This window comes from Erpetoichthys calabaricus, chromosome 4 (assembly GCF_900747795.2).
Source record: "Erpetoichthys calabaricus chromosome 4, fErpCal1.3, whole genome shotgun sequence".
Lineage (NCBI taxonomy): Eukaryota > Metazoa > Chordata > Cladistia > Polypteriformes > Polypteridae > Erpetoichthys > Erpetoichthys calabaricus.
The window spans coordinates 276,147,617-276,172,940 of record NC_041397.2 but is presented as its reverse complement, the minus strand read 5'-3'; the positions used below and the strand labels follow the sequence as shown (position 1 = coordinate 276,172,940).

Genomic DNA, 25,324 nt, shown 5'->3' with positions numbered 1-25,324 from the left:
TGCAGTGTTTGAATAACGTTCCTGTCTCTCTACAACCTCCTGTGTTTCTGCGCAAATCTGTGACCCAAGCATGACAATATAAAAATAACCATATAAACATATGGTTTCTACTTCGCGGATTTTCTTATTTCGCGGGCGGCTCTGGAACGCAACCCCCGCGATGGAGGAGGGATTACTGTAAATGTAATTATCAAGGTGTGCAATTGCATCTATTTAGTACAAGTTATTCCTTATTATTTTACAATTTACAGACAAATACTGCCATTTAAAATTGGAACTGACAAGGGGCTTTCTTTCTATTCACTACTTTGGCTGGTGGTTTATAAGTTTTTCCTAGTACACGAGAACAGCAGCCCACCACGGTTGATCCTATAATTTCTTGAAGTGGGGCTTTTTCTTGTGCATTACATTACTAGAAACATCTTTGCATCCTCACAGGTGGCGCAGTGGTAGTGCTGCTGCTTTGCAGTAAGGAGACTGTGGAAGATTGTGGGTTCGCTTCCCGGTTCCTCCCTGTGTGGATAGCGCTTTGAGTACTGAGAAAAGCGCTATATAAATGTAATGAATTATTATTATTATTAATATTTGCACTACTTTAAGGTTTGAGGGTTACTAGTATTGATCTAATTAAAACTGACGACTAACATCATGACTCACTCCCTTTTTTTAACTTTTTTTTTTCTATTTCTATACCCTTTGCTTTTATCTCTCACTGAAAAAAAACAGCAATTGGATGAATGGCATAATAAATTTAAATGTGATATATTAATTCATTCTTGTTTTTATTTCAATAAGCAGTGTAGCTTTTAATGTTTTACCACTTTGCAACAAATAATGGGTCCATTTAAACAATAATGTAACTAAGAAGGCAGTCCCATTAAATATGCTACAAAACCCTGTCACTTAAAAAAATGTTGGTAATGAATAACATTTTTAAATGTAGCTTATTTTTCAAGGGTAGTTTAGGTTATAATGTTTTACCATTTTCTAATGACTTTTGTAATGAACTTTAAGAAACAGATGACTTACAAGTCCTTAGTTGGCTGCTTCCTTAAATAGTATATGCCTGCAATAATATATGCAAATACCTTTTGCAACTGTAGTTGTATATAAGAAGCCATGGAAAAAAAAATGTGCTTCAGTATATCGGTTTAGTTTGATTGATGAATAAATGAATAAATGAATGAACCTGTTTGTGCCTGAACAGATTAAATAAACATGCTTCTAAATTAAACATGCCACTTTAATACATACACTTTCAAGCGTGTGATGTAATGTATAATAATTTCACATTATTACTCATGAAGAGATAATTATGTAATATTATCAAGGTAATGTAACTGAAAATTTTCCTCACACTCTTTTTTTCACTAAATAGCTATAAAACTATAGGACTATGTAGCCTAATGAGTGCAACAGTTTTCAGCTGCCCAGATGTAATTTTTTTTTTTTTTACACTGATACATAGCAGCAAAAAGGTAAATAGAAATGCACTGCCTGGAACTGCTCTGAATATGCCACCGACAGTAGCAAAGTCAGTGTATAATCAATGACGTGGTGGCTGGGTATGTGGAACACATTTTAAACCACATTCACAAAGATAATGTAAAAAGGCTAAGGACTGTGACACAGTGAAAAAATACAAACCTACTGAAGAAGGAAAAAATGACCTTGCTTAAAAAAAAAAAAAAAAAAACCACAACCAAAAAACCTTAAACTTTGCCTCTGCAAAAAGCTGGTATTTAGTCACATCAGTTGATAGCAAACAAAAAGACAGTAAATACAATGGTACAGTCATTTCTTGAATGTCGAGAGTATTTATGAATTACCTCCCATCATTGGGTACTATGAATTACTTGATACTGCTGCCAAAGTAAACAGCCTGGACAGTGATACTGTACAACACAAGTTTGCACTTTATCAGATGTTCAAATGATAACGCTACAGTTGGCTGAGGCATAAAAGGATCCCTGTATCTTTCACAAGCACATGATTCTCCGGTACCTTTGCTATGGAGGGACAGCATGCATGTCTTACCTTTGTCAAACAGCCATTTTTAAGCTAAACCTAAAAGTAAAATTAAATAATTCCTTCAGAATAAAAACTTACTGAGGCAAGTCAACAAGAACAAAAAAGTCTAAGAAATCATAAAAGTAAACTGACAATAAGACAGGAGAAGTGAATATAGAAAAATCACGCATGCTCACAACCTGCACTCAATGAAGCAGCAAATGGATCAGTTCTTAGGTCAGGGACAGCCTCCCAACTGTTTCTGGAACACCAGGCTAGAAGGCCCTCTAGCGGCTACTTATGATCTAGCATTTCCAGAGCAAGTACGCCAAGGCAGTAGTTCATCCTAACAGATGGATGCATGAAAAATGAAACACTCAAAAACATTTCACCACTGTTTTTGAGGTTTTTTTTTTTTTTTCAGGAATGCTTACTTTCAATGACATGGTAGAAGTATGCCAGTCAACAACGAACAACAAACATCTAATTAGTATATATATGGTATTTTGCAATTGGTTCAAAACTGCTATTTGTACTACGCAAACTGTCATGATCTCCTTTCAGACACATTAATCAAATAGGTTAATGGAGCATTTAGCCTAATACAGTTTAAATGACAATGACAGTAGATACATAAAATGAAAATACACATTTTAAATTAATTCAAATACATATGGTCTCTAGTTCATGGAATTGCAAATAAATAAATTAATTAATTAATGAAGTGTGCGTTTTTCAAACCACAATGTCAATAGCTCAAAGAATGAAATGGTAGCAGAGACAGTGAAGTTCAGTGTCTGAACTTGCTTCTTCCTGTTACTGCAGTTACCCCCCATCCCAAATATATATAAGTCTAGATAACTGAGGTTTCCTAAATTGGCTAAGTAAGTATTTATGTCTGAACAAATATGCTCCCTAATATGCACGATTCTACAGCAAGTACCTACATTTGTCTGATGTTAATGAAGCCTCACCATGACACTTGGAGGGAAAAAAACAAAGTACAGAAAATGGGCAGACAGATTTACAAAAACGGTGGTGCCCAGACTTGGTGCATTTTAAAGAGATAACTACCTGGCAGTGCTGTGGGCAGGGGTAGCAGAAAATTCTTCCAAATACATTTCTTGTGCTGTGAATATTAACTTTTATACTGGAGGCCATACATTCCTTATGCCACACGGTCAGATAAATGTGTTTTTTTAGTTAGTCCAGTACTATTGCTTTGTCTAACTACCATTTATCAAATGTATACTCAGGTACTTAGTAATATAGCCCATCCCTGAAATACAGCTCTATAAATAAATTTGTTGGTGTTTTCTTATACAAAATATGTTCATGGTTGTATTTATATGCATTTGTAAAAGTTATTTAAAAATTTAATTAGAAATAATTTTAAAAGAAATAATACAATGCCAGACCTAGTGAAACTGAAACTGGATTATTTAATGACATGATTCCAGTAAGAGTACCAAATACATGCCCAGCCACTACAGTACAAGCGTATACTTGGGGAAAAAACTAGTTAAATTACCCTCCAGTAAACAATACCCTACTTATTATTTAAAAATTACTGGCACTCATGTTTTTGATAAAGAATGATAAACTCTGCAAAGACTGCTACATCTTTGCCTGCATCAGTGAAAAGGAAACATTTTTAACTAGAACTTTTAATGATTGGCACAGTTTTACAAACTACAAAGCTATTCAGCTAATATTTATATTTATTGTCAGCAAAGCACTAATAATTTTTTAAATGCCTGAAAGCAAAGTCAGTTTTGAAGTATTTATGATGAAAACCCTACAAATTGATTCTGAAAGTTTAAAAAGGGAAATGGAATTGATTCTCAGAGAACATTTCAGCTCATTGGGGACAAAGCAGCAACAAGTACAACCTTACCAATTTGACATCTTATATTAATGTGTTTTTACTTAAATGCATTAAAATGCATTGCTTAATTAAAAATATTCCTATAGTAATTGAGGTAGATGCTGAACACAGGATGTTCACAGCATGCCAGTGAAAGCTGGAAGCAGCCTCATCTCTCTGCTTGCCATGTGCAAGTACAGTGGGGTGCACAGTTCTTTAGTTTCAAGGGTAAACAAGTTCGCTGAAAGGTACTCGTGAATGTAAAAACAATAATCTGGATTATTACACCACCCAAAACAGCATTCAATCTCGAAAATAATCATTAAATATTAAAAAGCATTTGCATTATTCTATGCAATAGATTAAATAAATGGAAGTAAATGATTAGCACTTTTATTAATCATTATTGGCAGACACTATACCTCAGTGAACAACTAGCTATCCTCCTTCATGTTAGGAATACTATCACACTGTATTTTTTTTATCCAAAACCGACTGTTTTATTCAAGCTTCCAATAAAACCGAATATTAACATCTTCTGTACTTACACATCAACACCACAAAAATAACTAGGTATGCTCTGATCAAGTTTCAAATCAGAATTATTATTTGTTGAAATCTGCTAAAGGTAAAAAAATTGGTAGCTTAATGTTCAAGTTTGTATGAGGTATACAGTATGTACTTGTTAATCAAAGTTTGTTGAAAGCAGTTTCAAGTGATTATTATAGTTACCTGTTAATGTCTGAAGAAAACAAACACACACACAAACACACACTCCACATCTTTTTCTTTTTTTAAAGAGTAAATGACTTTTTCCTTTTGCCCACAAATTTGTAGCATCTTAGGCACCACTGTCATTGTCAGCAGGAGGAAAGTGATTTATACTTCAGTTTAATTTTGTACAGCACTCTTCATTGAGTACAGGCACAGCGTTCTGTAATATGTTTATGAGTAGAATACAATTACCAATTTTACAAAATTACATAATGTGCACATAATAAATGTACAGATTACTTTAAACACAAAGTCACAAAGTGACAGTGAAAGAAGAGTCATTAGTCCGTTTGTAACTTGCAGGTACAATTCGATCAGTGCTGCCACAGATGACAATACAATGTGATAGTTCAAAATCTCTTACTTAAATTGGGCCCCTGTGACTCATTGTCATGTTCCACAGTTACACTTAGAGGACAATGTGTTTAACCTTGGTGGCCCCCCTCAAGCACAAATTCCAAGGATTTAGCATATGATCAAGTAAGAGCCATTATGACATCGGGATTGAGCATTTGATTTTAGATAGTGTATGTACAATTGGGGTAGCTTTCTTGAATGTTAAGCCTGAATGAGGGTGCTAAGTCAACACTGGTAAACTGTGAGGAGTCACTGACATTGCTGTTTTCATCTCTTGTTGCAAGTTCATCTCTCTTGTTATTATATATGATCTGTGTTACTGTGTGGTCTCTTTCTTCATCCCATGATTTGTCTCTCTCCATCTTGTCATTTTGCTCTTCTTCATGCACGATCATTGCAGCACTGACCAGGTGTAGTTGTTGGCTGGCTTAAAGGAAGTAAGTGTGTACGTTGACTGACAGTTGAAGTAAAGAGATACATCTTTCTTGTCGTTTTGAGCACTCCAATGCACCTGGAGTGCACTTACCCATTGTTTAGCAGGATAGCATGCGGGGGAATAGCTTTGGGGACACAAGATGCATTTAGGCATCATATGTCCCCTCAGTGCATAAAATAAATAGTTGTAACTGGCAGAAGTAGTGCACAGCTTTTTCCAGGTCAAAATTAATCTTAAATGAAGAATAAATTGGGTCTAGGAACGTTACATGCATCGCTGTGCTGAACAGCTACTTCAGCTGACACGGAGGTTGACAAGAGATTACCATTAAGCTCCACTAGAAACCTGTGTTTGAAATGCTAAAAGATGCTTTATTTCACTAGAGAATCTAACAATGTCACTGGTGGCAATAAAACCTGACACACCAAGGGAGAAAAAAAAAAATGCTCTTATAAGTGATGTTTGAACATAGGTACGTTGTATAGCTTGGACAGCATAAAAGTCTTTAGTAAAATATCTGTCAGTGAAAAGTCGAATATACATATTTTAAACTCAGTCAAGGTCAAAAACTTTCAATATACTTATTATTCTGACTTGAATGCAAAATACCTAATGCACACATACATTTTTTAACTCAACAGAAATGCTTCACGGCTCAAAGTCATTTTTATTTTAAAAATGCAGAGGACGTCAAGTAATGTAGTGGGTACTGCTTCAAAGTACTGGAGTCTTAGTTCAAATGAGTAATATATGTGCACAATTTGCACATTATCTAATGTTCTCATATGCATCTTCCCATCCTTTAATGACTTTTACACAACTACTGACACTATGCTGCTAAAAGAACTGTGTAGGAAATGTTTATTGATGTGTTCTATGCACCGAAAAGCTGGATTCCCAGTCAGGGGTTGAAATTTGGTAGTTTCAGAATTGAAACATTTCAATATACAGTGATCCCTCGCTATATCGCGCTTCGCCTTTCGCGGCTTCACTCCATCGCGGATTTTATATGTAAGCATATTTAAATATATATCGCGGATTTTTCGCTGCTTCGCGGGTTTCTGCGGACAATGGGTCTTTTAATTTCTGGTACATGCTTCCTCAGTTGGTTTGCCCAGTTGATTTCATACAAGGGACGCTATTGGCAGATGGCTGAGAAGCTACCCGGCTTACTTTCTCTCTCTCTCTCTCTTGCGCTGACGTAGGGGGGTGTGAGCAGGGGGGCTGTGTGCAGCTGCTTCCTGAAGGACATGCTGCACGGTGCCTCGCATACTTAAAAGCTCAAAGGGCACGTATTGATTTTCTGTGGCTCTCTCTCTCTCTTCCTGCTCCTGACAGAGGGGGTTTGAGCTGGCCTTCAACAGCTTTGTACCGGCGGTGCTTCGCATACTTAAAAGCCAAAAAGCCCTATTGATTTTTTTTTTTGACTTCTTGCTTTGTTCTCTCTCTCCTGACGCGCACTCCTTTGAAAAGGAAGATATGTTTGCATTCTTTTAATTGTGAGACAGAACTGTCATCTCTGTCTTGTCATGGAGCACAGTTTAAACTTTTGAAAAAGAGACAAATGTTTGTTTGCAGTGTTTGAATAACGTTCCTGTCTCTCTACAACCTCCTGTGTTTCTGCGCAAATCTGTGACCCAAGCATGATAATATAAAAATAACCATATAAACATATGGTTTCTACTTCGCGGATTTTCCTATTTCGCGGGTGGCTCTGGAACGCAACCCCCGCGATGGAGGAGGGATTACTGTAGCAAATATTGAGAATAACAATATTCCCTAATAAAATGGTTGTATTCTTCATTTTAGTACAATTCATGTTATCATAATGCAGATTCAGTAAAATATCTTACTTTCCAATCATTTAGCTGGAACTGTTGCACTTTGTTATTTGATAAAGCAGGCAAAGGAAAAAGCAAAGAATCCAGCGAGTCATTAACTGTGCCCATTAAAAATGACCCCAGCAATAAGTTCAAACAAATTTAACGCAGTAATTCTACACAGGGTGGTTGAATTTTAACCTGGAACCAAGTTGTGAAATATTTTTTAGGCTAAGGGTTATAACTAATTTAGGACTGTAGGTTTTAAAATGCCCTTCAAATGTAACAGGGTATCAAACAGCACTAAACAAAAATGCTCTGCACATGAAAATGCATTTTTCAAACCAGTCTTCATCTTTATGAATAAAGCATGCAGATAAACACCTAAATAGAAGATAAAACAAAATACATAAAATCTGTTTGAGAGTAATGTTTAAAGAATATAAAAGTTGTGATGCGACAGTATGTAGGAAGATGTGCTGTAAATTAGATATTTTTCATCTTATATTTACGATTGTGAATATGTACACTTTCAGATTAAGTACTTGGCACTGCTGGTACATGCACACATACAGACATCAAGTCATTCTTATGAGTTTTAGAATATTATTTTGCCATTTGCATGTTGTTCATCAGGATGAAAATTACTGAAATTAGTCGGATCGGCACCAGGATTTTTCAGTATTGGGGTTATTGCAGCAGTTTTAAAAGATGAGGAACAGTACCAGTAGTGAGAGAAGAGTGGATTATAGCAGAAATAAGAGGGGCCACAGAGGGAATCATAATGGTTATGATTAGTTAAATACCTGTTGCCACTCTAAGGAGTAGCAAAAGTGATATTGTCTTGATTAGGTTTGCACAAGCCACAGCTTCTGGTATTTCAAGTTTTACTGGGGAACTGTTTGCAGTTATGAATAGCTATCAGATGAGTAAAAGATGAAAACCTCTTTCAAAGAAAATTTCAATTAGCGACTTAAACTGTCATTTTACAATTTCAAATATTACCAAATTTGTCATTGCTTTTTAATTGGAAATTTTTCATATTTAAAAAATGTATACAGTGTGCTCTATTCAAGATATCTTACAAAAAATTAACTTTCCAGGCAAACGTACTTGAGAAACAAAAGGTACTTAATTTCAACTAAACAGGCTCACAGGGAGCCATATCACTTCACGCAGACAACAACAGGTGCTTTTCTATCGATTTTTTTTTTTTGTATGACAAAAGGATACAGTTAACCTAATTTTTATAGTATTTCAGAGTAAAGCCAGTTCAGCTGGGACCAGGGTAATTAATAATTCAAAAATTAGTAAATTACATAGGTGTCATAATTTTGTGAAACTTCACTCCTATACCAAAACATCTGTGCTTACTGGGAGTTCTTCAATAATAGTAACCATTACCTTGTCCTTCTTGTCTTGTCTGGCATATGGAAAGCAGGGAATTACTGCCGTCACCCTGGAGGAAGATGCAATTTTGCAGGCATTGATCATGATTAGAAGTTCCATCAAGTTGTCATTGATTTCTCCACAGCCACTCTGCACGATGTACACATCTTCACCCCGCACACTCTCTCCAATCTCTACGCTGAAAAAGCAAAGCACAAAATATTATTACTTAATGCTGTTCATATCTCTTCTACAGGAAGATTTAACACTTGATTATGGCTCATTACAAAAGTCAAGGTTACATTTTTAATGTGCCTTGATGCTACAGGTTAGCTCCACACTCCCTGGACCTTCCAGGAGCCTCTCAAACCTGTAACTGTAAATATTAACATACTAAGATGAGCCGGGCAAATGAGGAGGCGCACATTCAGCAAGGGTGCAAGTATTCTGTGTTTTTGCTTTGCACCCTCCCCCGCCATAACCTATAATCGTCTATTGGGGAGGAGCGAATGCTTTCGATTCCTCAAAAATTTTGATCTCTGGTTTTTGACAGATTGATGTTTCAGGGTCCCTCGATATCAAAAACACGGATAGTTCGATGATGGGTGTGTGTCTGTCAGTGTGTGCGTGTGTGTCATAGTTTCTTGACAATCTAGAGCTAAAACTGCTTGAAGGAAAAACACCAAACTCAAAAATTTAGCCTGTTATGAGATAACAATGTGTTAATTAGTTTTTGAGCCAAATAGTGCAAGAGAAAGACGCATTCTAGAGGAACTCTTAAATACCATAATTCTGCAAAAATTATGAATTCTTCTCGTTAGTTGCTATCGTAATGAACTATTTTATAATCAGAAAGTTCAGCATCAGAGTTGTAAATAATTTTTTTTTTTTATTTTAAAATCGAACACACGTGCAAGAAGTGCAGTGCATAAAAACTCTTCCATAATAAATAAAGAATCTAATAAAAACTGATATCTGGGATTTAGAATCAAATAATCTCTGGATAAAACCACAATAAAACACAGTCATCAGGTCCATGATGTTCTTCCGCTATTCCGTGCCGAGCCTAGCACAACTCCCTCTCTATCTCCCCGTTTCACCCATAGCTCTCTTAGCTGGCAGAGACTATAGCAGCTATGGACATCTGCACTGATCCCCATTTTGGCAGCTTCTAGTCATGTCTGGCAGCCTGCTTGGGAATGGTGGTCCTCCCTGTCTTCCTTCTCGCTCCTCTGGCATACCTCAGATCCCCGAGGGGGACACCATTGCCATGACACCCTGCTCCTCTAAAATATCAGTGGGAAGAACGATCTGCGCCTAGAGCACAGATCCTTCGCCCTTCTGCAGAGTTAACGATCGTGCTGCTTCTCACTCGCCTACTGGCTGACTCGTTGCCAAGTTCTGTTTCAGCACCCAATGTTGGTTCTCTCTTTTTCTGTTAATCCTTTGTTTTCCACCTCTTGCATGCAGGCTCCCCATTATTCTGCCTGATTGGGTGCAAGTATGGTAATCTGTGTGCCCTAAGGTGTGAATGAGGCACCTGACCGATCTGCTCACATTTCCATCCGAGTACATGATCAGCCAAGCACCCCAATCAACCCTCGAGTGATGCATGCTCATGCACACCCACAGCTGATCATGTTTCGCCATGGACTCCATATCATATGTGCCAATACCACTGAGAAATATTAGAAATAAATTTTTCAAAGACGTGGACAACTAAACATATACTCACACATATAGTATCACTTTATTATCTATCATTATACTAGTGAGAGTGATTAAATTCAGGACTAAAATTTAAGTTACTGTAAATTAAAGAAAATGGAGAGCAAAACAAATAGCCCATTCACTTCTAACACTGTTTGTGCACAGCAGGTGCAAGCCAAACTCGATATGAGCAAAAGTACAAACATCGATCCTGAAAACGCTCCACATACTTAAAATTACTAGAAACAGACAGATGCAACCTAGACGACAGTAGGAACGGGCTGTATACTTGAACAATGATATCACAATATTGCTTTTAGTAAATACTGGCATATTTGTATAATGTACACTGTTCTGACTGAAACTTATTATTTTAACAAAGAGAAAATGCATTAACCATCCACAAGTGCCTCTCATCATTTGAAACGCTTGTTAATGCTCCATAACTCATTTAGATTATGGAGCAGGTGTTCACTTCTACAGCTTAAACCAATGGAAATTCAGCTTCTTTCTAACTAATGCAGCCAAGCAAAGAAAGGAGAATGTCGAAATTAGTATCACATATTACCATGACTTTTTTTTTTTTTTTTTTTTTTTAAACAGTGTTACATATGAGTGGGGAAAAAAAAAGTGTGTACTTATTCAAAGAGGTCAGAAACACTCACTGGACATCTGCAGTTTACCTTGCTGCACCCACAATTTCAATCTTTTTTTTTTTTTTTTTTTTTTTTTTTTAACATTTAGCATCCTGTAATTAGCAAAGCTGACAAGTGAGGATGAATGAATGAGGAAATTGAGCAGTTACTTAATGGGAATACAGGCGTCGTGTTAAGTATAAATCAAGACAAATTTTGAAATGACAATCTATTCCTATTGCTAGTCTACAATAGTGATGTTACCCATTTCACAAGCACATTCTCTCTATTACTTAAAAATTTTAATTGAAATTTTAGAAGTGTTTTAGATTTTGACCTTAGCCAGTTGCTTGGGCGGCTCAGTAAGGAAGATCACTCTAATGGTACTTTATACAATGTGTTAATGACAACACATTCTCAGAGTCAAGGTATTTAGTAGGGCTGCTAAAAAAAATGAGAATCAGCTAAACAAAACTTGTTCTATTTGTTATGGACACTCTGTTGTCTGTAAAAGCCTAAGATATTATGAGACATGAAAATACAGTCACACTTGGGTCATCATCGGTAAAGTTCTTTTAATTTTCTTAAAAAAGTATTGTAAATGTTTTAGCCAGCCATTTTCTGGACATTATAAGAGGGGCACAAGAATGCTAATATACAAAGTGCAAATTTACTTTGCTTATTAAACACCCAAATTTCACCATCTGTAGGTTACAGTGTACACAGAACATTTGCCAACAGCTGTTTGCAGTTAGTAAAAGATAAGAAAGGCTTCTCCACTATCATTAACAAAACAACCCAGGCACAAATTGAACATTTCCTGTATCAGCACATTTATGAAACGTTTTCTCCTTAATTCTTGAGCATATACAGCATATGTAGCTCAGCAGATTATAATGTACCTATAGCAACAGGTCGTTGTCCAAATAGATAACCATATTCAATGACAATGCATCTCTCTCTTCAGTGTTACCACAGCTTTTTTCCTCTAAAACATTGTGTATTCATTCATTCAACGCTCAATGGTATTAAACAATTACTACAAATATTTGTATAATTAATTATTAAAACATTTATTTATTGGCTCCACTTCAAAAATATAAAATTATGCTGTAACTGTGCAACTTTTGTTGAAAGTTATGTTATTTGCAGCCCACATTTTCAAAGATGTAACATGAACACACATGCATAGTTTTTGGTTTTGTAATGAGTTACACTAAAACAACTGCATCCTTTCATTGTAATGAGTGGTACGCAAGCATGCTGTGTTGTGCTAGAGGTTTTCTATTTGCAGTTTAACTTCCATTCCTGTAAGGAAATATGAAGATGTTCAGAACTTTTATAAGGTGTGCAGCATTAAAAAAATCCTTTTAACAGTTCAGACATTGGTAATCTTAAAGCAAACATAAAATACATTGAAAAGCTCAGTCAGCATGTCCAGAAATTTCACAACTCTTTAGATTTAAGGAGACTATGGATCTATCCATTATAAGAAATTTGTTAACTTATACCTGCAAGGAAAAAGTAGACCTCGTTGTTCCTCAGCAATGGAAAAAGTAGACCTCGTTGTTCCCCAGCAATAGATTCAAATGCTTTATGAAAGACCCCAAGAACTTCCATGAGAGATAACATGCAAAGTGCTCTGCATCTACTAAATGTGATTTTTTTTCCTAATCAACTGCCAAACTTCATACCATACTCTGATAATTATAACCAACACAAAAAAAAATGAATTCTGTTATTTTAATGTCAAACTTTCATTTCTAATTAATAAACAAAAACCAGGAACACATGGGAGTCCCAACATGTAAACTACACTATAATTAGTAAGCCTTGATCAAAAATTCACCCTGTCACTTCACCTGGAATGGATAACACAAGGTCTACTAAATTGCAACAGTGTCAGACTTGTAATCATCTACGATACTCAACTTGTGTTGATACTAACAGCATTTTCCTAATTTTGGTACAGGAAATTAACGATTGCATATAGGCACCTCTCGCGCTGTCATATACCAGCACAATCGGAACTCTAGGTGGACACCAACCCCCAGCTCTTAGAAGCAATAATTGTATATTAGCACACTATAAAATTCCCAGTCCAGTGGGACGAAGTAGCTGGGAGTTTGGGTGGGAGAACTATTTGTTATTTACTTCAGTATTGGTACCAAAGTCAAATTTTTAGTACAGATCCAACACTACACTCAACAGAGAATGAGGATTAGAGGTACAATACTTTAACTGCTTCACCATTTACCTCCCAAAACAAAGAGGAGGTGCTCAATTACGGGTGAGGAACCCATTATCTCAAATTGAACAGAGAATTTGGGATTACACATGTACAGCCTTGAGCAGAAATTATTGCGATGTTTCAAATGAGAAGTCAAGCAAAATGACACCTTTTATTGGCTAACTGAACAGATTACAATATGCAAGCTTTCAAGGCAGCTCAGGCCCCATCTCCACTACAACTTGCCGAAAGAAGGGGCCTTGTATAAAGCTTGCATATTGTAATCTGTTCAGTTAGCCAATACAAGGTGTCATTTCCTTGACTTCTCATTGCATCCATAATGGCTAACACACTAAAACACCTTACTACTGTGATGCTTTTTTAAGAGGGAGGCACAGTGATTATGCAAGATTCTTGTCTGTTATTTGCACTGTATCACTGTTCTCTCTCTGTCCTGGAATGTTTCCTGCATGGCATCCTGTACTGCCATTAAAGTCTGCAGCCCTCCAACAGCACCCTGAATTAGACTAAGCATATTTGAGAATATAAGTCTATCTATTCAAGGTCTTCCCTAGGCTTTTGACGTGGAGCATTACCCTAATGAAAAAGCTCATTCTCAGTTGTGTGCTCCTCTGTCATGAAGAGATGCATTTTGTTCTATGGCATATCTAAGCACCATAGTGCTTCCCGAAAATAAATTTTCCACCACTGCCACAAATTCAAATGCCTGGATGCTGCCGCTATAAATGTGAATAGGTAGAGAGTAATCTGGTTACACTGTTTCATCTTAATATTCGTTTTGTGAAGACCATTAAATCAACATGGTGTCTTTTTTGTAAATGACACATGTTCATAACAAACAAGAAAAAGATAGCGACTAGTTATTTCTGTAGTATTTTTTATTAAGCTGGCAGAATGGCTTACTTCGTCCCAGATTTTCAACATGCCGCCAAAGTTTTAGTTTCATTAAAACAACAGTTTAAACAGTAAAACTACAGTTTTCAAACCTTCTCACCAACAAAGTCCAAACATCTTTTGAATATGGAGCTGAATGTAGCATCACAGCTACAATTTTAAAGCGTTTCATGCCAGATAAAATTAAGGTAGTTATGCAATACACCTCAGTGATTTCAGATTTGATTTCTAAGCTGAGTAGACAACAGCAGCAAAATACTTATTTGTGTGATAATTTGAAGTTGCAAGTTAACAATTCCCATGAAACAGAAAAGTGTCAGTGTGCACTAATTATTAAGTGCATAAAATGGATTTAATGTCTATTCAGAGAAAGCATTTAATTGAAAATTCATTTCTGTGTACTTTATTATATAAATAAATCCAGTTAACACATATTTGTTTAAAATGAATGTTAAGACAATAATTGGGGAAAGTAACATTTTCTTTTTCTTTTTTTTATATAAACTGCTTAGATAAACATTATGCAAAATAGTAAAAATCATCATTTAGGTACATGTATTAAATTAATCCAAAAATAAACTGCAAACACCAAAATAATGAAACTAAAGGAAATTTTCATGTGACAAAACCAGCCAATTGAGATTTCTGTGGGAAAACACTACTGGTCTGTAATGTGGACATACCAGTATGATGGAATCAAAAAAGTGTGTTTAAGTTATCTTTGTAGTGGTATAAACATGAATAGATAGAATAGAATAGATGGAAACAAGTAGTCCTTTGACCAGGTAAAATTGTTCTAATTGTCAACTGTTTGTGTTCCTCAGATTTACATTTACTTATTCGGCTGACACCTTTATCCAATGTGACTAATAGCTTACATGAATTGGTTACATTTCTCCTGGTTTTCCAGTTGGAGCATAGGCAGGTCAAATGGCCTGCTCAAGGTCACACAGTGTCAGTAGTGGGATTTGAACCCACAGCCCCAGGGTTTGAAGCCGAAACCTTAACCACTACAGCACATTGCCTAAATGCTAGATCTTGGTTGTCAGTGAAAAATAAGAAATTGTGTTTTTGATGAAGCACAAACGTCATAAGGAATTGTGCATTCTGACAAGATTCCCTTGCAGGTAGGCTGTATTGATCTGTATGGCGAGTAACTGTAAGTCTTTGGTTAACTCCACACAAGTCCTCTCTATTCCGGTAAGCTAACTTACATTATTCACCCATTTCCAATTATAGGACCAGTGTTGCCAGATTCATCTATAGTGATAGCCAGTTTTCAATATTGCCATGATACTGTTGAGAAAAAAAAAAAAAAAAAAAATCAGAGCAGGGTGGTTGCTCTCTATGAACTCGTACACATGCATTTGCCACTCACTATCCTCCCAGGTTCAAAACTACCAAAAATCTTTAGTATTGCGAGTTCTCCCTCTAAACTGCATACACCCAATCCACTGGTACTTATTAATGTTTAATAGAACTGTCTATATAACCGGACTAGAAAATGGATGGATCTGATGGATATAAACCAGTGAAATAAGTGGGAAAAGCAAATGTAACCAGCAAAACACTCTTGCCATTATATCAGTCCTTTAATACAGTACCTTTTAGCACTGTCACCTTGCACACCGATATAATGTTTCACATTAAAATATACATTTAAGTAAACCTGAATGTGAATTAATTTAAAAGCTGCAAGTACATTCACACAATTATAAAGACTATTAACATGAGATATTTTATAATGTATTATGACAAATTTACACATTCTTAGTCATACATTTTAGTTGTAAATACTGGTTAAGTTAAATATTAATTAGCCATTGGGGAAAACACAATCTGGTAATGTTCTAAATCCCTTCTTGATAACTGTTTTTTCAATACCTATTCTAAATAATGGAATAATAATGAAACTACTTGTGCTCTACTCCTCTGAGTAATTAAACTAAAAGTAATTCCTAAAATACATTCTATTTATATTGACATTTTGTAACTTTTTTTGAATAAAGTAATTAGTATTTGAACAAATAATAATGATTCAATCTCGCTCACTGCTCACTACAATAATGACTTAGAACAACCAAATGTTCAGTTTTTGAAAGCAATAAAACCTCACCATGACCCACTTTAAATAAAAGAGACAGTGATCCATTTTAGCCTCTGGCAGCACAACACAGTTGCTGGAAACAAAATGACAGTGAGCTATTCTGTCAGTGATATTTTTTTCCTTTATAAAATTCCTGAAGATGTCTGATTAAATGAAATGTTAAAGGAATGCAACTATGAAACTCCCCCATCACACAGCTTTTAAAACTAGAAGTTTACAGTACAATTTAAACAGATAATCTCTTAATTTGGGCAGTAGGTTTTGATTCAAATCAGACTCTTAACTAATGACCAGTCACAGTTGTAAAATACAGTAGCTGCTTTCCCAATAAATAATTTGTCCCCGGGGGAAATTAATCTCTTTACAGAAACTTTGTAGATAGATACACAAACACACTATGGTCTGAACACACACCAGAATGACTAAAAAGGAAAAAAATTTAAATAAATAAATAAACGTTTGACTTGGCAGTTATAGTCACAGTGAGGCATAAAGGAGCTCCAGCAGTGTTTCTTGATGCACTACTGACGAATAATTTGCTGGCTGAAAGTACTCAATGTTTAGTGTGTCACAGAAAAGGTGTGCAGCCCATTGTTCATAACAGCCATCACTTAGGTCTTCATTCTCTCCTCCTCAACTTCCCCCAGGTTGGGGGGCGGGGTCTTTTCTCTGCTTAGCCGTTTCTGAATTCAGTACTGCAGGCGATATAACACATCATTCTATTTAAGGTACACATATTATTGTTGTCAAACGTTTTAAAACCACAGGGCTTAAAGGAACACTCTAAAAGTAAAATTATTTTATATATGTTACTTTCCCCATGTAATTTCTAGAGGAGGCTGAGAGAAATTTTTAATCTCACATTTTCATGGAAAAAGGACATAAAAGTTTCAGATAGATATCAAAGATGTGCATGAAAAAAAAAATCTCACACTACTTTTGTCACATAATCCATACCTCAAGCCATCCAGCTCTATGCTCACAACTTGCAAAATGCATGTAATTTTTGCTGAAGTATTATTAAATAAATAACTATGGAAAATGAAAGTAGTCCACAAAAAGGAAGCCTCTTTACAAAGCATTGTGCTTTTTGAATTGAAGACAGGGCTCATGCAACACATTCACTGGTCATGTTGTAAGCATACGACTGGGTGATCTGACATCTGGATTTTCGTGGATGTTTTTGATCTTGTTTCCTGTTGTTCAGTGTTGGTCACCATTGAGTCCTGTTCTATTGAAAACGATTCTGTGTCCTTCCTCCACAAAAACATAAAATGACATTTTTTCCCCCCTTGTCCACCACTACAAACTACATGGGGTAGGTAACAAAAAAAATGTAATTTTTGGGTGGAGTATTTCATTAACAAAGTCAGAGCTGCTGTGATTAGTGCTGTTGCTGCGTCATGGCTCCAAGGGACACTGTTCAAATCCCAGCTGGGTCACTATCTGTGTTACTTTTTCATGTTCTCCTTTTGTCCATGTGGATACCCTACTAGTTACTTATGGTGGGATCCAAAAGACACTCATGTTAGGCTTAACTGGCTTCTCCCTATGTGACGGATGTTGGTCAATACATGGGCATCTAGCTCAGGGCTGCCATGCAAGGACTTTGCTAAAACCGGCCCTGAGCACCTTATGACGCCAAATGTTCAGTAAATTGGTGGATCAATCAATAGAATACTTCTGCCTAAACATTACATGAAAAAGATGCTAGAATAAATTATATTGCACTCTCCAGTAGCCTCATCATGTGCCACTTGTTATCAAGGACTACATTTAATTTTAATTGGGTGGGGTGTAATATATTTTTTTTGTTTTTCCTTTATCAATTTCAAACTTTACTGAAAGGCAACATAGTTGCTAATAATTTCACTAGGTGTTACATCCATACACATAACAAGGGAATTACGATTAACACAATCCATGAAATCATCAACAATATATACAGTAGTACAGAAAAATACACTGCACAAAACACAAATATACAGAAAAATAATATAGGATTGCACTCTTTTCAAGTAACATATCAAGTAAATCCTTATAAAATAAACACAAAATGGACATAATTTAGATTGGATGGAGGAGTAATAGCAAAGAAGCTGTTTCTATGTCTAGTAGTTATTACCTTTAGTGACCGGTAACATTTCCTTGATGGGAATAACTGAAAGACATGGTTGTCTGGGGAGTGTATTCTTTGATTATATTTCCTCAATAGAGTTCAATTACAGGCTTACCAGCTTTTCTGAAGTCTGAATAATATGCTGCAGTTTATGTCTCAAGTGAGCAGATGCATTGCTATACCAGACAGTATGGAGAAAGAAAGGTTGCTTTCAAAGCTTTATAAAACTATAACAGCATTGATTGGGACTGGTTAAGCTTCTTCAGTTGACTGAGAAAAAATACACACAGCTGGGCTGTTTTTAATAAGAGCAGTTATGTTTTCATCCAAGTTTAAATTGTGAGTGATAGCTGTGCCAAGAAATTTAAACGATTCCACCCTGCTCAATGTGACATCATTTATAACTAGCGGTGTAGGAGGTGAGGAATGTCTTCTATAATCCTTAAACATTTCCACTGTTTTCAAGGAATGTTTGTATCTGCAAATGTCATTATCACTTAATTGAGAATTACACTGTTACAGTGGTTTTGCAGGGATGAACAGATCAGTAGTCTGGATGCCTGGGACTACCAGATTTTAATTCTGGATCAACAAACTATAGACTTGCAAAGTCCAGCGGACTACCTAATGTTTTGATTTTTTGGTCTATGCAGCATTTTCTTAATCAATAACAATTTTATAAAAATAAAAGACCCAATTCTTCATGTACGATCTTAACTTGGCTTTTAAAGAAAGCTTCTTATAAGCAGCATGTCATAAGCCATAACCACCATCTAAACACACTCACACCAACTAGTGAGCAATATAATGAAACTTTGCATCAAGTCTACAAAGATAGCATGAGAAACAATAGCATTAATTGTAAATCAACAGGGGCAGTGAGGGCAAGAATGCCAAAAGTAAATTTTATTTTCATGTTGTTTACCACAAAATAATGTAATAAATAACATATACCTTGTTATTATAGATTTTAAAAAAAAAGACAGTACAAGACAAACCACTCAGCTACTGCTTCAACACCAGTTAAAAGTGAAAAAAATTGTGATTACACGCAACATTATGACAAAAATACAGTTGGCCCACTGTATGCTTGGGGGACTGGTTCCATGACCCTCTATCATTACAAAGAATATCAACTTCCAATTATCAGGCAGTAGCCGCTGACCGAAAAATTAGTTGCAACCCAGTGGTTAAGAAACACTAATGTAGAGTGTGCAGAAAGTGAGGAAAGTAAAAAGGCATGGATAGCCTAAAAAGTTGAAAAGTGTGCAGAGAGTGTAAAAGAGTTGAAGATCACCAGTTCTAGTCTGGATCTGCTGAGCAATAGAGCAGTCAGGACAGTGGAATGTGTGCAGCTGGTTCTGAAAGCTTTAAAGAGAGGAGTGGTTGATAATTATTTCACTCGCATGGCTTCAGCATAGTGCTTGGCAAGCTGAAAGTTCAAGGTTTTCTTTTTAAAAACTTCTGGATTTTTTGTTTCCCCCCACATTGTCTATCCACAATTGATTGAATCCGCAGATACAGAGGCCCAGTTGTAAACAGAAAATAATTTAATGCTGAAAGAACTTTTTCAGTGGATAATATCACAGAAAGTACCATGCTATATGCAGACAATATCCAGAAACTACATGTAAAAGTGGTCTTTTGTTTTCAGGCAAAACTAATTTTAGGAGTGGAAAGTTGGGAAAGCATAGTAACATTAGACTGTTATTATAATAGTCACCTCACAAAATCTAAAACACTGATGCAGTGCAGAAGTCATTTCATGAAATGTTCACTGATTCAGCAGGTAATTCTTTTCAACTGACAGTGGTACTTACTACCACTGAGAAAAAAGACCTAAAATATTCAACAATTTGTTAACCACGTGTGATGGCTTGACTGTTCCAACAATGCTCCTATCACAAATTTTCAATTGTTCATCCGCAGGAAGTGAACATTACCCTTTTGAAATCAGAGGGCTATACTCTATTACAAACAGATCTTGCTTTACACAGTCACAAAAAAGGAACAAAGGTAATCTGATAAAAAATAAGATGCTAATTATTAATCAATATGTACTCTGGGCTCCAAACATGTATATTTGAGATAAATATGCTCCTTAATATTAACCCAAACGAGTGTGAACATGCTTTTTTCAGGCTTAAACCTCATCTAGTAAAATGAAGACCCACTCAAAGGTCTGATGATGTTTTTGACAGAGAAATTAATTGGTGGAGTCTAAACCATCTCCGAAAACATAATTCGAGAAAGGGTTGAAGGTAAATAGGAGAAGACAAAATATATCGTATGAGGTTTAATGATGATCAGTATTCAAAAGTATAACCTGCAGGAGAGCTATTGAAAAGAGTGGAAATATTTAAAAATCTAGGATCAGTGCTAGTCCAAGATGGAAAATTAGATGCAAAGATAATTCATTGAGTGCAGTGTAGATGGAACAATTGGAAGATGTGTGATCAAAGAACTAAGGCAAAGGTTAAAAGGTAAGGTTTTTAAGACATTGCTGATTTTACCACTGATGTATGGAGCTGAGACATGGGCAATAAAGGGGGCGCAGGAGAACAGGTTAGATGTGGCAGAAATAAGAATGTCGAGATGGATGTGTGGAGATACATATAAAAAAAATAAAAAAAAAAAGAATATGAAATGAGGCAATCAGAGGTACAACAAAAGTGGAAAAACTAAGAAAAATATAGGAAAGTAGGTTAAAGAAGTATGGACATGTAATGAGGAGGGACAATGAATATATGGGAAGAAGAGTGATGGTAATGGAAGTATAGAGGAGGGAAAGCAAGGGAGGCCAAAGTGGACGTGGATGAATCAATTAATAGAATATGTTAAGGAAAAGGGCTTGACTTGAAAGGAAATGCAGGACCAAGCGTTTTGGAGAAGGTAGATCAAGCACACTGACCCCACATAGTAGTGGGAAAAGATAAAAAGTAAGAAGCAGAATATTAATGCAATATTTTAGTTTATTTTGTTTTATATATTTTTTGTACATTATGAAAAAGACCACACAAACATGGCACAATTCTTTCAAAATCATCTACTTACTAAAATATTCTCTTTCAAAATGCAGATTGCGTTTATATTGTAAAAGAACTCTTGCTCAATGAAACTTCATAAATAAATATTGTTGTAAGTATTTGCAGGTAATCCTCAACCCAGTCTACTACATTTGCAAAGCTGGTAGCCTAGCAGACTACCACATGCATTTACAATGTGTACCCCATTCTGGATTTCTGATAGATATACAAGGGAAAAAAAGAAAATGATTAAACCTGAAGACCGACCTGTGGTTCTCCTCTAGTCATTGTGTCACATTAAGTAAAATTACTTAACCTCCCCCTACTGAAATAGTACAAAAACACTACTGCTACATTGCATTCTGATCTCGCGAAATACACTGGATAATCGTCAAGCTCCAGCCATTAAATGGAAAACTCGGGGAAAAAATTACTAGTGCTTCCTCGAGCATTATCTTATACTTAAAGGTGTATTTTGGAAACAAAAGTAGATAACGCATACTATCTAATCAATTCCTTCAAATACATGTATGAATACAGGCCCTCCGGGACCGAAATTGCTGATACCTGCAACTACATGAAAAGAAAGCTCCTGAGCTCCATAAATAACAGCGTGCCACTTAAAAGGCAGGTACGGCCAGCCAATGGGAAAGCGCGTACGCGGATTTACGTCACCACAATTCCCGAAGGTGGTCCGACGCCCCTCGTCACGTGAATAAGGACAGGTTAGACAAGAAGAAACTGGACCTGTTCTCGTCGCACTGTGACCCGTTCTGTGAGATGTTGCACGTAGGAGAATAAAAGAACGTACGTAGTCGGGTCCTCACTGAAAGGCTTGATCGGTGCACTGTTACTACACTGTCAAACAATTGGCGCCCTTTAACATCGCCGCCTTGACTAACTTGCCAGTAATGGAAAACGATCGAGAAGTGACCAACTCCGCCCACCATTTCTTTCTTGCACAAACTACTATCAAACCATTTTAAATGAAACGGAGGCAAAAAGTACAGAAGTCCAAACTATCAAGCTCGTTACTATCGAAGTCGCCCGCGAAACATTTTCTAACGGGTGCGACAAAAACCGCGCTTGGAGTTATTCCCGCGCCATGTTATGATCTACTTATTTTTTTGGCTTTTTTTTTGTTTCCCTGAAACACACGACAGCCACACCACAAACCGAGGCGAACAGCGAGCTTCTCTGCGAAGGGTAGTTGTGACAGCACGTGCGCGCCAGCCGCCCCGCGGGAAGCTGCCAGACCGGCCAAGCCAACGCGCTAACAAAGCTCCCCCGCCCCAAAAGCACGCTTACCACGTCTCCTGGTTGCTGAACTTCTTGGTGACCACTTTCCCCAGCTCCAGCCCTAGCCGGTCGGCCACTTTCTGTGACAGGTCCTGGTGGGAGCTCCCGCTAAAAAGCACAATATTGGGCATGGCGTGGAGAGCTTTAACGTTGAGCACACGAAGCAGAATGTGGGGGGAAAACACACACGCTGCACTGCCAACTCGGTTCCGTCCTGGGCCTCTGCACTGTAGTTTCTTCCGGGATGATATTCTTTATCCGTCTTTCCTATTAACTCTTTCTGTTTACTTTATTTTTCTTTGCTAGCTTTCAAAAAAAAGAGCGTACCGAAGCGTGAAATGCAGGAGCTAATGCGTGCAGACCTGCCCCTTCGCCCACCCCTTTCAAGCTGAGAAGCCTGCATTTAAAGGCACAGGGCTCGCCCGTGGCCGGGATGGACAGAGACCCCTCTCTTCCTTCGGGTTTGGCATTTCCACTGATATCTGATGGCGAAAGCGAATGTTATCGATTCGAATTTCCCAACCATATATCAGTAATTTGATTACAGTTTTCCTAACGGATTACTCAACCACAGAGCTACACGTTCACCTTTCCTCCAGAAGAGACGTGGGGTGGTTGTATTCTATAGTGTGACTGAAAACTCCGCAGATCATGCATTTTTAAATCAAAATCCAAGTCATTTTTTTTTCTTCTGATTTTAGAGACATGTGAGGACATTACCCAAAACACACACCGTTGTGTGATCTTTCCTTTTCACTTAACTGTGGGGTTTGTTCTATGTTAATCTATAATTCTAATAAAATGATTATACATAATACAAGGTTTAGCAGGGTTCATCGGGAAGTACTGCTCCCTGTGCACAGTGCTTGTATGAATTCAAGGATGTGGATTTCATCTTTATTCTAAAACAAGGCTATTAACCTGAGGTCTGTGGACTCGTAGGGTGTCCATCAGGCCCGGTCTTAGGTATTATGGGGCCCTAGGCGAAAGGGGGGTCCAGGGGCCCCCTGAGGGGGGGGGTGGAGCCCCCCTGGAAGCTCTGTGAAATGCGTGAAAATTAGACCAAGGAGTCGATCCGGGGCCCCCTGGACGCCGGGGCCCTAGGCGGTCGCCTACTTCGCCTATGCCTAAGGCCGGGCCTGATTGGGACAAATAATGCTGTAGTATATTTAAGTATATATGACAATTGCTCACTCGGACAATTTGTTTTGGGGGCCCCCAAGAAGGCGGGGGCCCTAAGCTATAGCTTGTGTAGCTTATACGTAAATCCTGCACTGGTGTCCATGGATAGGTATCAGGGGGTCCGTAAGGGTAAGATAAAAATTAATATTTATATTTACTATACAACCCAGTACTGTTGATTTAGAGTAGATGTAGTAGTAGTACTGGTAGTAGAAAATGATCTGTAGATCTGTTTTAATTTGCACAAGAGGATTGTATTTCATAATTATAATGCGTGGCCATTACTTTTTGCATAAAAAAGGAGTGTTTTTTTTAGATTGTTTACTTTAAAGTTTAATAATACTTTGTGTATGTCATATATGTATGAGACAATCAAATCTCAATAAAATACATTATATTCATTGCATGCAAAGTTTTGTTTATATGACTATTGTTGGGGAAGGGGGTCCATAGCTTTCATCAGATTCTTAAAGGGGTCTGTGACTCAATAAAGATTAAGAATCACTGTTATAAAAGGTCTGACCTCATTTCCCAATCCAGGTGGTTCATTGTGTGGTGGGTGTGGCAACACACTATCAGCGCATGCTCCTAACCTAAGAAAATTAATCCTAACAAGAATGTCCTGAATGTTCACATACAGTATGACAGAAAGTTCAGCATTGTTCATCAAGAAATTGGGTTCTTTCCATAAAGTGCTTGCTTGAATTCAAGGATGGGGATTTCATCATCTTAAAGTTGTGTTCTGTTTTGTTGTGAATTTCTTCCCACAGAACATAAAAACAATGTACGGTTAATTTCAGACACTGTATTGGTACTGTATGGCTGTAAGCATTGGAGTCCACTACGAAGGGCTGATATCTCATCTGCTTTGCTTCTGTTGCCACTGGTATAGCATCTGGTTTCCCACATCAGTATGGAATGGTCTATTCAGTACTTCCATGTAAATTACACGTTAGAGATACTGTTGGAAATCATTCAACAGGAGAGTTTAAATACAAATGATTAAACTGTACATAATATAGAGTCAAGAAAAATTAATTTATATATATTATGTACACAGATAAAAGGAGAATAAAATGAACAGGAAATTTATTCAACTAAACACATTGTGTCAAATGTGGTAAGCAAGCAGCAGCGACAGACAGGTTGGTACAGGGTATCTTAATTCCTGTATGTCAAACTTCACAGATCTATTTTATATGTGTTTGTTCATTACTTTCTCTGCATTATCAAGTATATGCTTTAGTGGGGCAAAAAGTCTGTCAGCTAACTTCACTTATGTATTCTTTGAGTGTGGGTGTGTATGCATTCCTCTTTGTGTGCGCACATACTGTACATGTATATTTAAATACATTATGTATCCCAAAAGCTATCCTTGCTAAAATGTTGCAATTGAATATGCCTGGTTCCATACAGCCTGCAATAATCCCAGTTAAATGTATACAAGT

At 36.8% G+C, this 25,324-nt stretch overlaps 1 protein-coding gene across 1 annotated transcript in view; it reads right to left on the bottom strand.

Moving 5' to 3' along the window:
• The window catches only part of LOC114650904 (ribose-phosphate pyrophosphokinase 2), a 40,428-nt gene extending 17,324 nt beyond the window's left edge, over positions 1–23,104 (bottom strand). The window contains exons 1-2 of the mRNA XM_028800826.2: positions 22,704–23,104; positions 8,669–8,852 (exon numbers count right to left, since the gene is read on the bottom strand). Of these exons, the coding sequence (XP_028656659.1) occupies positions 8,669–8,852; positions 22,704–22,825 (306 nt within the window). The 5' untranslated portion in view covers positions 22,826–23,104. The remainder of the gene's footprint in view (positions 1–8,668; positions 8,853–22,703) is intronic.
• Between the last annotated feature and the right edge of the window lie 2,220 nt (positions 23,105–25,324).